This window comes from Andrographis paniculata, unplaced genomic scaffold (assembly GCF_009805555.1).
Source record: "Andrographis paniculata isolate CXL003 unplaced genomic scaffold, ASM980555v1 Contig69END, whole genome shotgun sequence".
Taxonomy (NCBI): domain Eukaryota; kingdom Viridiplantae; phylum Streptophyta; class Magnoliopsida; order Lamiales; family Acanthaceae; genus Andrographis; species Andrographis paniculata.
The window spans coordinates 181,107-197,358 of NW_026137605.1; the positions used below are offsets into that span (position 1 = coordinate 181,107).

The window sequence follows — 16,252 nt, forward strand, 5'->3', positions numbered from 1 at the left end:
AGTTATAGTTTTTATAAGATGTAAAGCTAAAAAAATATTACCAAATTCAATATTAATTTTGACCGTTTCAATTTGAAATTGTTTTGACGAATGTATACACATTCACAACTTCAATCAACTTTGCAAATAGTTCAAAAAATCATTATTACAACACTTCGACTTTCAACTTCCAACTTGGATCTTAGAATTTATTATTATAAACTACTACTATGAGACTCAATCTTTAACCCCTAATAGAATCCCATTTGATATCTTAAAGTTAAACTATCAAACAATATGAACATATCGAAAAAGTATTAACTAATTTTGTATTATACGGCGTATATATGTATAATTGAGAATTGACACGTATTTCACAACTTATACATTGAACAAAGCATATATTGTGTTTGTGATTAATATTGACATGATTTCAAAAAACTTATTTTATAAAAAAAATATTATATTTTGAACAATATTTGGCACTAATTACATTCTAACTCATAACAAGCTAGTGTTGGTTGGTTTAATGATCTTTATGAGAAATGTGTAAAATAATCTCTCTTTTATTAAAACTAAATTGGTAAAGAATATAGAATCTTAATATATATGTTTAAAAAAGAAGTTAATAATATGATCATATCAGGTCATAACAATTTATGATAAATTCAAATAGTATTAACGACAATCACACTAGTTAGATCGCAAAAAAAATCAGTTTGATAGTAAAGTGACAAATAGTTATTTACATAATTGAATGATTTGTTTGGCCGATGATTAAACTATATTTCAAATAGAAGTAGATCTTAACAAATTTTTAACCCACAATAGTCACTTTCAAAACTAAAATTTTCTATACATAATAGTTCTTAGTTTAATTCTAATTTACTTTAATTTCAAGTTTACCTTTTTAAGTTTTGTGGTAATTTAGGATGGAAGAAAACTTCACAAACAAAATTGTGACTTTTTTCAAATTTATGATTTTACTTTTTTTATTTTTACTATTCTTATACTTTCTTATTTATAGTATAATATGTTTTATTAAGAGATTTTAGTTATAGGAATTTCGATCTATAGGTACAATTAAATACACTATAAAAAAATAATATATTTGTAACAGAATTATATTCCTAAAGTTTACGTAGCTAACGAAATTCCATTTCTAATTCCGTCTCTAATATCGTTAGTGACAGAAAAAGTGAATTTAGAAACGAAAAAATCTCGTTATAAAATTGATAATTTCTTGTAATGATAGTTTTGAAGTAATTGTATTTTTTTAAAAAAAAGAATTAAAAATATATTAATATTCAAATTAAAAATATATATATATATATCAAGCATTCAAAAAATTCAGCAACCCAATGGCGTACCCTAATCTTGAAATCCGACTGAAAGTTGGTCTTACATCAAGCCAAGGTGATAATGGTATTTAAAATAGACACAGTATTTAAGATGATTATATTTAATTAATTAATAATAGTAAAATATAATATATATATATATATTTTATGTAAGATGTATTGTAACTACAATTTAAAATAAGATTTAATCTATGATTAAAAATTGAATAATTGAAATATAAATGGTATTTTCTCACATACAAACAAAATCATTATAATTGACACCTATCAATTTTTAAGTTGTATTTCATTTGGAATCTCTGCTTTTGGTGTGTTTGTTTGAGATTTGGATTTTGAGTTAAGGGATTTGAATAGTAAAAATTTTGAATTTGAACAGTTGCATGATGTGATATAAATAGGTGTTGATGTGATGTTTTGAATGTAAAATTGATTTTTAGTATAATATAAAAAATAAAAAATAGATATTTTATTTAATATTTTTAGGAAAAAAAAATTGGATGAATAGTATAAATCCAATCAAATCCTCCAAACAAACACACATATATATATTTTTAATGATAAATTTATTTTTATGTCTTTAATAAAAATATATTATTTTATCTGATAAATTATTTTAAGAAAATAATAAAAAAAAGTTAATTCAATCAAAAAATATTATAATTTTTCAAAATATTTTTAATTTTTAATAAATAATAATAAAATTTTCATTATATTTAAATATTAAAAAAAAAAGAAAAAGCATTATACCATGATGTACTATAGTGGTAAGAAAAAGCATTATATGTACGACAGTATGCGAAACAAAATAGAAAGTCTACAATAAATAAAACAATAAGACAAACACACGACTATAATTGATTTGGTAAAGGGTAAAATCTCGCAACTGTAGTCGTGCTTTTGTATTGTCACAAACACGTTTATTTCAAAGTCGCATTTTCGGCAGAGCCAAACTGAACGCACTGTATTGTATAGCTCAATACAGAACTGTGGCCGCCATTCGCTGTTACACTTGACCACTTGTCTCAGTAATAATATTCATTTTTATTCTAATTGTCTTCTATTCCAATCATTTCACACAACCAAAATACTATTAACCAATTAATTAATTATGTGTTCTTCCATTTTCTTTTATTTATTTGGATACATAATTTTTTATTAGTAAATTTCTTTTTCTCCGCATACACACCAACCTCACGGTATGTCAACGAGTGTTCAACTATTTGAGCTACAATTTTTCGACTGATAACATATTTAAGGTAATTGAGTTAAGTAAATTAATGATAGTAGTATTAGATTTATAATTATTATTCTTTATCATTTTTAATATAATAATTGAAGCTTGTACACTTTTAGTTCATCAACTACAAAAAAATTGACAGAAACGATCATTCGTCACCAAAATCATCATGTTGTTGTTGAATAGGTTTGTCAATGCTGATATGATTGATTTGTTAGCACCTCGTTGGCAACATGTGGATTTTTTTTTTTCCAATAGGGCAAAAATAGTTTTGATCAAGAAAAACGTGGAAAACATACAGAAGTGGGCAAAATTTTGGCAAAAAAAAACAAATAAAAAATTACTATCAGTTGAAAAACAACTCTGAATAAGAAAAACTTGGAAATAATTAAAAAGAGAATGATAGGTATAGAAAGATGAAAAGATGTGAAGAAATGATAACATGAAGCTTCGATGCCCGTCTCATGTCCTGCCTGGATAAACCTTAGGATTGCAGCCTTCCTACTCGGGGTCTCTACTACACTAGGCAAAGAATATTGCATCGAAAATTTAGCTTCTATTTTTGTTTCATTAGATATGATTTATTTTGAGTCTGGATAAAAAAGCTTCAAAATAAAGGAAAAGATCTCTTATAAAAAGATCATTGTATTTGCTCTAATCTACGCTCTTTTGTATTTTTTTTATTAATTTGTACTATATACAAAGATAATACTAATATTAAAAAAATTATTTACCAAAAATATATAAATATTGTGTTACAGGATGCAAGGAATATTAGAATATTGAAATTAGATTTATTAAAAAACCATCAATTATAATTATATATTTTTACAATTATGTATTATGACACTGTACACTCATAAAGTAATATTGTTTTTTTAAATATTTATCATTGCTTATAGCAAATTTGGAATGTAAAAACATGCAAGTGACATTGAATATTAAGTAATTTACGTGTATTAGAATAGAATACAAATAATTACAATCATAAATTAAGTTTCATAAAACACACCTCTTAATTTAAATTCAAACTTAAACGAGGTCAATCACACGACCATGTTTATAATACCCTGCAAACCAGACCCGACGGAAAAGTTACATTTTGAACTCATGACCTCACGGTTATGAATCCAACTCCTACACCACCAGATCATCTCTTACGGGACTTTTATCTTTTTTTTCTTTTTAGTTAAGCTTTAACTTGTTCATTGCATAGATATGTGTCATGTACCTTATTGTCGCATTGTATGCACATTTCTATTGTTATGGAGTGATGGTGCACATGAGTTCTTTTGCAATATAATTTATAATTTGACAACATTCCTTCAACTTGTCGTTATATTCTTGTCCGCATTGGAGATTCATGAAAACTATTCGATTATACATTGTATTTTCAATTAACAATTATTTTAGGTTGCATATATACTTCGAAATAACATTAAAAAATCATTTTAAAGTGAACTCATATTGTATTAGTAATAATATTCAATAATTAGTGTATATATATAAGTAAAGCATTTTCTTCAAATTAGCTTTACAATTTATTTATATCACATTAATATAATATTCTATCCATCAAATTATACAAGTATTTTAATACTTATTAGCTCCAAATTTTTTAAATTCCTTATTTAAACACATTTAACTCCAAAACCATATTTTTTTAAAAAAAATGTATCAAAACTCCAAAACTTTCCATATAAGCGGACAAATAATATTTTTAGTAATTTAGTACAATTCTTCTGTATTTTTACCAAAAAGTGAGACTATCGGGGGGTGTATTCAATTGGGATTTTAATGAATTTTTTTGAATTTTAAAAAGTCTATGGATTTATGTAGATTTAGAAAATCTACAGAGTCTTAGTTGAATTTGATGGATTTTAGTAATTGATTTAGATGGATTTCTACGGATTTGATTGAATTCTTTATGGATTTATATGGATTTTGTAGGATTGTAAAATAAATTTTTTTGTTAATATATATTAATTATATAAATTTATATCAAACAACAAATTTTATAAATATAATAAATAATTATTAATAAGATAATATTTAATATTAATAAAGAATATATACGTATTTATTTTTTTATGTAAAAAGGTTATATTAATATAAATAAATAAATAATTTATGATATTTTAAAAAAAAATAAATATAAATTAATGGTTCAACAAAAAAAATATATTTTAGTTTTAAATTATTAATTTTTATTAAAAATTATAATAATAGTAGTAAATATTATTGATCACGTATACAACAACAACAATAATAATAATAATAATAATAATAATAATTTTAAGAATCCATCAAAATTTGTGATTGTCAAGAGAAATTCTTTTCTATACAAAATTTTCACAAAAATTCATTAAAATCCATAGACTTTCAAAGTCATCGTTGAATATCTCTATATTTTTAAAAAACTTTTAAAAATCTTGATTGAATACATTCAATTTTAAAAGTTCAACAAAATCTTACAAAATCTATATTGAATACATCCCTATATCTCCATAAAGGAAAAGAGTAATAATAATATCTTTTTATAAAGAACAAAGTTGAATATTCTTAGTAAAAATATGTATATAGTAAACAAATAAAAGAAATCATTAAATCAATTATAATGTAAATAAATGTGGACCAGAGATATTGTTAGGACATCATTGTATTAGTATATAATCGACATCATGCTAGAAATCTCTATTATTATTATTATTATTATTATTATATAAATAGAACTTGTTTGTCAAGATTTTTTTTTTTTTTTCACACAATTTTTAATATATATATATATATTACCATCTCATAAAAATTAATATTTAATATAAAATATTATCTTTTATATTACTGGTATAAATCCTTATACTCCACATTTAAAAAATAATAATAATAAAACTTCAAATTAAAACACTAAACAAACAAATTCATAGTTTGCTCATAAAAGTCAGTGTGCACTTTCGAGTAGCGGCCGAAGATTATCACGTTATCAAATAATAATAATAATAATAATAATAACCTTTTCATTTTGTATGTTCTTAGTTATTTATTTATTTGTTATATATTTATTGGCTCCGTTCACACGTTTGGATGAAATGATTTTTTTGTGTAGTATGAAAATTTTGTAAAAAAATAAAAAATACTATCATTTCACGTTTAATCTTTGACCTTTTTATTTATTTTTTATGTTTTATAATGAATATTTTGAGTTTGGTATAAAAAATTTTGTATTATTTTTGAAAAATCGCAATTTAACATTGATACGGGAGAGGAGAAAAATTATTACAAAATATCAAATCCAATTAGTATTTAAATCAATATATGAACACAAAAGGAACAAATATGCTCTGCCCTTAGTAAATTTATTATTGTTATTACTTCAATATTAACGATTCAAAAAAATATTTATATTATTCCACCTAGACAAATTCAAATCAATTACTCTATAAATACAAAACATAAACACAACACATAACACAAACAAAAACACAAAACAACCATGCATCGCATCCCGCACTTTTTTATTATTATTATTTTATTTTATTTTATTTTTTACAAAAGATATATCAAACAATTATTTTATCTTTAAAGTATTAAAACCCATAATACAAAATGAAATCCAAATTATATATGCTCAATCAGTTTTTAACTTATACATCCTTTAAATATTTTAGGTCCTACATATATATATATATATTTATATTTCAAGAGATTTTTTTGTCAATGGTAATATTTTATATAGAATTCGAGTATTTAGTGGAATGACAAATAAATTAAATGATAATGATAAAATACCCTATATCATTAAGACTAAATTAATATATGCTCAAGATAAAAAACATATTAACATTAATAAAAATAGACAGTCCCCGATGATATTTAACATTGAAAATTAAGACAAAAAAACACTAAATTAAAAGTAAAATAAGAATACAAAGGGAAAATAAGTACAAAATGGGTCTAAATTTTTCTGAAATAATAATAAAAAAAAAAAAGAGTATAAAAACACACAGATTAATAAATAAAATAAAGCCTAATGAGTAAATTCCATTTGGCCCTCAAAATTGATGTTGCCACAACAGACCTTCAAAATTTGGACACGTCGTATCGTCAAAAAAGCCGTAATCGTCCAGACTGTACACCGACGGGTGACTGTAGCATTCCCACGTGTAATCATGGGCCTGCGGGTACGGGTACGGGCACAGGAACTCCTCCCTGCTCGGGTCGTACACCGTTTCCAGGCTGGGCAGCTCCACGATCTCGCCCAGTTCATCTTGCTCCTTCTCCGGCGCCGGCGCCGCCTCCTGCTCCGTCGTCGACGCCTCGTCCGCCGACGTCACGGTGGATACAAGCGACGAAGACGAAGACGACGTCGTCATCGACGGCGGTTTGAGGTGGTCCATGTGCGCCGCCTTGGTGGCCGCCGCCTGGACGTCCCGCGGCGAGGACGTCGCCGGCCGGGGCAGGAGGTGAGATATCTCCGGGAAGTTGAGGACGCCGCCGCCTTTAATGGCCAGCGTCGCCACGTCGTGGGCGCGCGCCGCCATCTCCGGCGTTGCGAAGGTCCCCAGCCAGATCCGGGACTTCTTCCGGGGCTCCCGGATCTCCGACACCCACTTACCCCACGCTCGCATTCGTACGCCTCTGTAAACCGGATGCTTCTCATCCCCGGACCCGGACCCGGACCCTCTGCCCCTCTTGTGCTGGGGAGCAATCGCTGAGCCCGACCCGGATGACGGGGATGAATATGAGCCGTTGGATTCGGCCTCCGAGTAAAGCTGTTGAGCCATTGATCTCGCTGATCAAGCAAACTCCCACCGATCAATGCTTAATGAGCTGCCCTTCTGAAGTATACATACACATATGTAGATATATATATATATAGAGTGAGAAATTGAAAATAAAATAATATAATAATAAAAATTAGGAGAGAGAAGAAATTGTGGAGAAGCTGAGGCAATGATAATAAGTGAAGCGGTGATATTTATACGTAAGAAGAGAAGGGAGAGGATGAAAGGCCAAATGTGATAAATGCTGTGGCAACAAAGCCTTTGTCAGGGGCCCACCTCACCCCACCCCCACCCCACACCACCCACCCACCTTCAAATGTTTATTTTTTCTATTTTGTATTATTAGTATATAGTAAATAAATATGGAAGGCGTATATTTGGGAGAGTGACACAACAAAGGAGTTGCTTCTGCCGACCCAAGTCTAGGTTTTCAACCCTAATTTTACATACATATTCTTTTAATTTTAATTTTTTAATTTTTTTTATATACTATTTGTCAATAGTATTTTTTTAAAATATCATATTTTCTCCATTCAACTAAAGTCACTATTTACCTTTTTATTTTTTGCGACAATAAAAATATTATATTAAAGAGTAAATTGTATAAAAAAAAATAATAGTAAATGTCATTGGATTTAGTGAAATGTATAATGCTATTTTGACATATAGAAGTAATAATTGAGGTAAATTGTAATTGGATAGAAACAAGATAGAGTATTCATGTGGAACATCTAGATACATTATAGATAGAACAACCTTAAACAATAAGTGAAATAACACAGATAAAACGGGTAAGATATTAGGGGGTATTTGTTTAGTATTTTAATTTAGTGTATTTTTAATGTAAGATATAAAAATTAAGTCGATAATATAAAATTAATATCTTATAAAATTGTTGAATTTTATGAGATAATATAATATATTAATTTATGGGTGTAGATCTTGTGTTAATCGAGTCAAATTAGCTTAGTGTTGATTTGATATATATAATAAAAGCATACATCATATATTTTTACATATACAACAAAAGATTTGTTATGCAATAACAAAATATATATTGCATTATAAATATAATATTGTATACCTTTATTACTATGTTGATTATGTTAAATTAGTAATGGTATAAAATTCGCCACTATTATTTATATTATATGTGTATATATTGTATTTTGTAAATAATATTATCAAAAATTATGTTAGCCCAAAATTATTGGAGAACAAACCTCTAGTTATTTTATTATTATTATTTACTATTTTCATTTATTTCTAAAATTTAAAGAGCCTTGTCCAAATGAAACTCATTCCAGGCTCACGACACACCATTTATGTAAGTACATATACGGACAATGCTTACTCTACCCTACGTATTTATCTAAATCCATATATAGATTGTGACCTAATTATGAAATAAATGAATAGTCATCGTTTATGTCAAAAAAAAAAAAATTGTAATAATAATATTAATTTTTTTATTATTATTAATGTCATCATAATATCGAGATAGTTGAGCCAAAATGTAAATTTACTATTTATATATGTAGTTCAAGAAATTTTATATTTAATTCTGCAAAATATGTGCCTCATTCAACATAATATTGTGCTAGTTTAACATATTACCAATCTAACATTTAAATGATCATTTTACCATTTTTAATTAATTATTATTAAATCAATAATCTCACATAATGGTTTGATTTTAATTTAGAAAAAGATAATAAAAATTGATGGTATGTTTGCTTGTATTTTCGCTTTTACTTTAACATTATATGATCATTATTATTTTTTTCTCATAATCTATTAGTAATTAATTAAAATACAATGGATTTGTTTATTTGAATTTTGATTGTAGTTTTTTTTATTATGTAATTCTTGTAATTTTTTATTTTCTTTTTTGTATAAAAATATATTTTTTATTTGATAAAAATATCATGTTCAAATTACTATTGAAATCAAAATTTGAAACTAAACCACAATTAAACAAATCCATATATGTAATTCATTTTATATTTAAAAATATCATATATAAAAAATATTTTTATTATATATAAGAATCATTTTTATTTTAAAAATTTTTGATGTAAAATATAATGGAGTTTGTTGTTCTTATAAGTTTCTTTTCCTTTTTTCTACATGTAAGTTTTCAATTTTCCTCAAAAAATATAATATTCAATTCTTATTAATTTATATAAAATATCACATATAATAATCATTTTTTCTAAAAACATTAAAATATAAAAATAACACTTGCAAAGACTAAATCATCCAAAACAACCGTCTTGAACTGCTAAATTGACATTGTTTAGTGTTTTGGTTTGAGGGTTTTTTTAATTATTATTATTTCATGTGAAATATAGAGAATTGTATAGATAATATAAAAATAATATTTTATATTGAGTGTTAATTTTTTTGTGAGATAATAATTATATATATATATATATAAATGCCCTCCACTTATTAGATACAACACATACTTGATTTAAATTGTCTTATAGATACATGCATGCATCCATACATGGAGTTGTATAACCAATTATTAGTTGAAGAAATCTAAAAATAGTGGTAACAAAGGCAAAGAATGAAATATAATTAGCCACAACAAATATAATTAATTGTGACAAAGATGGATGACCCCTTAACAAATTAAATTGAATGTTCCTAATTCAAATTCCAAAATATATATATGACTAAAAAAGGAAATACCAAAGATATGCATGTGTTGCTTATCATTATAAACACATATTTTTATATATACTCACCATTGAAATTAGCTATGGCCATCACATCACTCATCCCTAAAATAATTAAACAAAAGAGTAACTAAAAACAGTCGAAAATCCCCCATAACAATACAACAGCCAATTCTTTAACACATGCCAATATTCAAATCTTAATTTATATATATATATATATATTTATATTTACAACTTGTAGATATATATTGTTAGAAAAGTTTTCGATAATGAATTTTCTACTTATATTATACTTTCTTGATGAAAAATGTTAATATGAGAATAGATATGAACAAACACAAAAGATGGCGTAACGTAGACAACAAATGAAGGAATAAGTGTAGTATATTACTTAATTAATTACTACAAATAATGGGAAATTAATATGTACATGAATAGAGTATTACAAAGGGTTTGTTTATTTATTTATTTATTTTAGAAGATTCATTTTTGTAATATTTCTTGATTTTGAATTTTTTATTTAAATAACAATTTAGATGTAATCTTTGGTAATTATTACAAGAAAAACATTTATTATTATTATTTTATTTTTACGACATGAATTTGTTAGGAATCCTAAATATCTAGCTAGCTGCCAGGAATCTTGTTAAAATCCAAAATACGGATCGCTAGGTAAAATGTTTATGATAGGATACATCTCTTGTAAGATTCATACGGTTTACTAATAATTAGACGAGAACATATGTATCACCAATTAATATAGAGAGAAAATGTGATGCATTGCTATTATTGTCGAGAAAAAAACAATAAAAATATTAAACTAAGAAAGAACAAAGCAAAATAAAAAATAAAAAAAAATAAAAAAAATTCATAGATTCATGAATATATACATGAACATACAAGTTACATGCACTATTTTATAAAAAAATAAATATTAAATATGATGCTTTACGGAAAAAAAAAAAAAAAAAGTTCGGGAAACTTGATATAATTAATCGTTAAAATAAAACTAATCACATGCAAACTTTAAGTAAATATATTGTATTTATATAGATACATATAAGAATAATTAGCATGAGAATTGAATAGAGTTGGTCCCTATTATATAAAAATAAATCAATAAATAACCAAAATTAATACTGACCTCGATTAATGGTCCAATAAAAATATAAATAATTCCAAGATAATATAAAGTATTCCAATTTGTTTATCCTACCTTAAATGTAACCATGGCCCTTTAAACTATCTTCTTTAATAAATTTATTTTTATTTTTAAAATTTCATATTGATTTTATTTTATTTTCTTAAGAATAATGATGTATATATTCACACGATCCATATATATATATATATATATAATTAATAAAAATGGCTTTCGAAGGACATAAGAAAGGACACCTACTAAAAGAACATATAGGACCATATTTGACTAGATAATTTGTGCATCAATTATTGTTGTATTTTTTATTTTTTGACTAAAAAAATTTAAAAAATACAAAGATCAATCTTGAAAATAACATCATTATTTTAATTAATCCTTATTCAAGTGAAATTCACCGAATAAAGTTTTTAATACAAGATTGTGTTGGAACAATATTTTTCTCCAACTTTTTTTTGGCATATGGTTCTTCTTGCTTTTCCCCTGCTGCCTGTCTCTGTTTCCATTCAGGTCATTTCAACAGACTGCCTGCAACTCTGCTGGTCTACTCTTCTCGATTTGGGAAGCTTAGAAGAGACAAAAAGAATGAATTTTGGGGTGGTCAACCTTTGACAGAATTCATGCAGGATTACATCATTCCACTTTCGTGCAAAGGGTTTTAATTAAGTTTGTCCTGTATGCCTTGTTTGTCTGCTTCTTGGTTTGTTATGTGGGAAGTTTTTTGGTTGTTGCATAGGTTAGAGAGAGAGAACTGTTGTGAGAGAAAGTAAGTTAAATCCTCTCAACCCCAACCCTTCCCTTCTCCATGCATTGAAAGAGTGCTAGACACATTTACTTGCCGGAGACATCGTCGGAGGAAGAAGAGATTGGAAATCCGATCAGGAGATTCGTCCAAAGTCTGAGCAACCCTGCTATTTGCTAGTTGTCAGTACGAGTTCGTGACAACTTATACCTGTGGAGGGATTTTCCTAGGTGGTTTGCGTTATAGTATGGGATAAAGGAGTTTTGGGCTGTTTAGTTCATAATCAACCTTGATTAGTGAACTTCTCCTGGATTGGAATCCCCCGGATGTAGGTTGGTTATAACCGAACCGGGTTACCAAATATCTTGTCTTTTATTGCTTTGGATTTTGTTCTTATTTCGTTGACAAGATAATGTTACAACTGTGATTTTACCACGCTTCGGGAGTTGGCCCATTTGGAAAAGTGTACAAGAATTTATTGGGGTTGCACTTATTCCATCCCAACATTTGGTATCAGAGCAGTGTTCTCTAAGTTGCTGAGTAGATTCTTTCACAGTTGAAAAGATGAGTAAGGAAGGTCGATCTACATCGAGACCTCCATTGTTTGATGGAACAAGTTATCGAAGTTGGAAAAACAAGATGGAAGCTTTTCTGATGCAACAAGGTGAAGATGTTTCTGAAGCTGTTGAGTCTGCATGGTCTCATCCCATGAAGACCATCCAAGATGAAGATAACAACGTCTCTCTTGTGAAGAAACCGAAAAGAGAATGGACTCTCAATGAAAAGTCGGCTGCAATCGCCAACTCGAAAGCCCTTTTCTCGATTTTTAATGCTGTAGATGAAACTCAAGCGAAGTTGATATCCAACTGCAAAGTTGCTAAGGAAGCATGGGACATCCTGGAAAATGCATTCGAAGGGTCTGTACAAGTTCGAGAATCAAAGCTGGATCATGTTGAAACCTTGTTTGAAGGACTGAAGATGAATGAAGATGAAACGATTGCTGATTATCATAACAGATTCATGGATGTTGTGAATCAAGCTGAAGCTCTTGGAATGCACTTCGAAGAAAAGAGACTTGTGAGGAAAATGCTTAAAAGTCTCACAAAAAATTTCAGACCGAAAGTGATTATGCTCGATGAACCACCAAAGCTGAGAAGTATGACATTGGATGAACTGTATGGTACGTTGGTGAGCTATGAAATGAACTATATCGAAGATGAAGCACCCAAAAGCATGGCTCTAAATGCTGAAGACTTGAAGATGATAGAGTCTGATGAAGAAATGGCACTGCTGAGCCGTAAACTTTCACGAATGATTAGTGAGAAACGAGCTGCCAAGCTGAAGTTTGGGAAGTTTCAGAACAGAAATAGCTATCAGGGAGGAGGAACATCCAGTTCTCAACGAAAATACCCTGAGCAGAAACCAATTACATACAACAAGCCAAAAGAAAGATTCGATGGTGAATTTAAGAAGAAGTTTGTGGTGTCTGCAAAACCAGAGACGATTCAAGAACCTACCTGTTATGGATGTGGTGGAGTTGGACATATTAAATCAGAGTGTCCAACAGTAAAGAAGAGGGAAAAGAGAGTTTATCAAGCCACATGGAGTGACAATGAAGATGGTGACTCTGCTGGAGGTGAGGAACAGACAGAAAGTGATGAAGTGGTGGCATTTATGGCAAATGCTGGTGAAACCAGTAAAAGAAATGAGGAATCCAACCCGAAAGCTGCTGATGAGTCAAGGGAACTTGATGCTGAAGAGTTGATTGAAGCCTATGAGGAAATGGTAATCGAACAGAAGAAAGCTGTAGTGAAGAACAAGGAGATGCTGGAAACAATCTATCGTCTGGAAGATCAAAAAGAAAAACTTGAGGATGAACTTGAAAAACTGAGGAAGATTGCTGATGATAAATCTGCTGAGTCACATAAGTTGAAGTCAGAGAATTTGAAGTTGAAGGATGAAAATGATAGACTTCGGAAAGGAAAAGAAAAATTAGATGAAGTCCTTTCGATTGGTAAACCATTTGGTGATCACAAAGGATTGGGATTCTGTGAATCTTCTCAAAGTAAACCAACTACATTTGTGTGTGGTGGTTTGTTAACTGATGTCAAACTTCCAGAGAAGAATTCAGTATCTGTAAAGAAACAGAATCCAAAGAAGAGCAAAAACAGAAATTGGAACAGATATCGCAGAAGAACTCAGAATGACAGATCGTCGTTATTACAGCCTACTGACTGCAAGTACTGCATGTATCCTGGTCATTCAGCTGAGAAGTGTTTCAAACTGGCAAAGGATGTTATCAATGGGAAACACATTCGATGGCCTACAGAAGGTCTGAAACATAACGTCAAAGTCAAATTGGTGTGGATGCCTAAGGAAAGTCTGAAACAGGAGGAATGCAATGTGATTCTGTCAAGTCAAGAGTCTACCAGGGCAGATCGATGGTATTTTGATAGTGGTTGCTCGCGACATATGACTAATCAAAAAGAACTTCTGAAAAATTATGTTGAAGACCGAAGTGGAGATGTTATCTTTGGTGATGGTGCAAAAGGAAAAATCAGTGGATATGGCGCTCTTGAAAAAGAAGGAATTCCAAAGTTATCGAAAGTCTACTATGTTGAAGGACTGAGTACAAACTTGATCAGCATCAGTCAACTTTGTGATGATGACTTACATGTGAAGTTCACGAAAAATTCATGTGAAGTATATGATACTGAACAAAAATGCGTGATGACTGGAGTTCGATCAAAGAACAATTGTTACCTGCTGGACTATCCTCAAATGGAAGCATTGATATTGAAAGATGATGAATCTATGTTGTGGCACACCAGATTGGGTCATGTCAATCCACAGAATCTATTGAGGATTAGCAAAATTGGAGCTATCAGAGGATTACCCAAATTTTCAAAGATCCCGATTACTACGTGTGGTGACTGTGCGAGAGGAAAACAGAAGAGAGCTGTACATTCCTCACTGGAACAACGTTTCAGCAGTAACTGTCTGGAGCTGTTGCATATGGATCTTATGGGTCCAGTCGATGTCTGCAGTCTTGGAGGTAAGAAGTATATCCTGGTTTGTGTTGATGACTTTTCAAGATATACATGGGTAGATTTTCTACGTGAGAAAAGTGATGCTTTTAATGTCTTTGAAAAATTGAGTACAAGGCTTATGAATGAGAAGAAATCAAAGATTGACAGGTTGAGAACTGATCATGGAAAGGAGTTTGAGAATCGCAGGTTTGCTGAATTCTGCAATGGATTGGGAATTAAGCATGAATTTTCTGCCCCAAAGACTCCACAACAAAACGGAGTGGTGGAAAGAAAGAATCGAACCCTACAGGAAATGGCTAGGTCAATTATGCATGCAAAGGGAGTTGCCAAATATTTGTGGGCTGAAGCTATTAACACAGCTTGCTATGTGATTAATCGAGTGTATCTCAGACCCCACACAGAGAAGACAGCGTATGAAATCTGGACTGGAAAGAAACCAAATGTCTCATACTTTCATACATTTGGATGTAAGTGCTACATTATGAAGGACAGAGATCAACTACATAAGTTTGATGCGAGATCAGATGAAGGTATATTCTTGGGATACTCTCTGAATTCCAGAGCTTACAGAGTCTTTAACAATCGAACAAAAAAGGTGATGGAATCTGTGAATGTGATATTTGATGATGCCCTCTCGGAAAAGAAATCCATACATCCGAGTGATGATGATGATGAATTCACTCCCACCAAAGTAATTCAGAGTCATCCAGATGTTCAGAATGTTCCTCAGATTCAGAATGATGTGCCTCAGACTGGTGACAATGCTGCAGAGAGCTCAGTCAGATTTGATTGGTCAGAACCAGAGTGTTCAACCGATATTACCACAACCAACTTACAACCTGCAGAGAGTGAATCTGATACTGAAACAAGAAGATATGGTTCCAGAGTTCCACAAAACCATCCAATTGATGCAGTCATTGGTGATCCAAAAGGAGGAAGATTAACTCGAGGTAAACAAATTGATTTTAAGAATTTGTCTGGGATGAATTGTTTTATTTCCACAGTTGAGCCAAAGACAGTAGACGATGCCCTCAAGGATGAATATTGGATTAATGCAATGCAAGATGAGCTGAATCAGTTCACAAGGAATCGAGTATGGTATCTGGTGGAAAGACCAACTGATGTGAATGTCATTGGAACTAAGTGGATCTTCAAGAACAAATCTGATGAAAAAGGGAATGTTACCAGAAATAAGGCGAGGTTAGTTGCACAGGGGTACACACAGATCGAAGGCATTGACTACGATGAAACAT

General features: G+C 29.6%; 1 protein-coding gene across 1 annotated transcript; it reads right to left on the minus strand.

Moving 5' to 3' along the window:
• Window positions 1-6,460: 6,460 nt before the first annotated feature.
• On the minus strand, window positions 6,461-7,520 carry LOC127263775 (ethylene-responsive transcription factor ERF039-like). Its single transcript, XM_051292986.1, has one exon. The coding sequence runs from the start codon at window positions 7,356-7,358 to the stop codon at window positions 6,627-6,629; it is 732 nt and encodes a 243-aa protein (XP_051148943.1). The 5' UTR covers window positions 7,359-7,520; the 3' UTR covers window positions 6,461-6,626.
• Window positions 7,521-16,252: the final 8,732 nt, after the last annotated feature.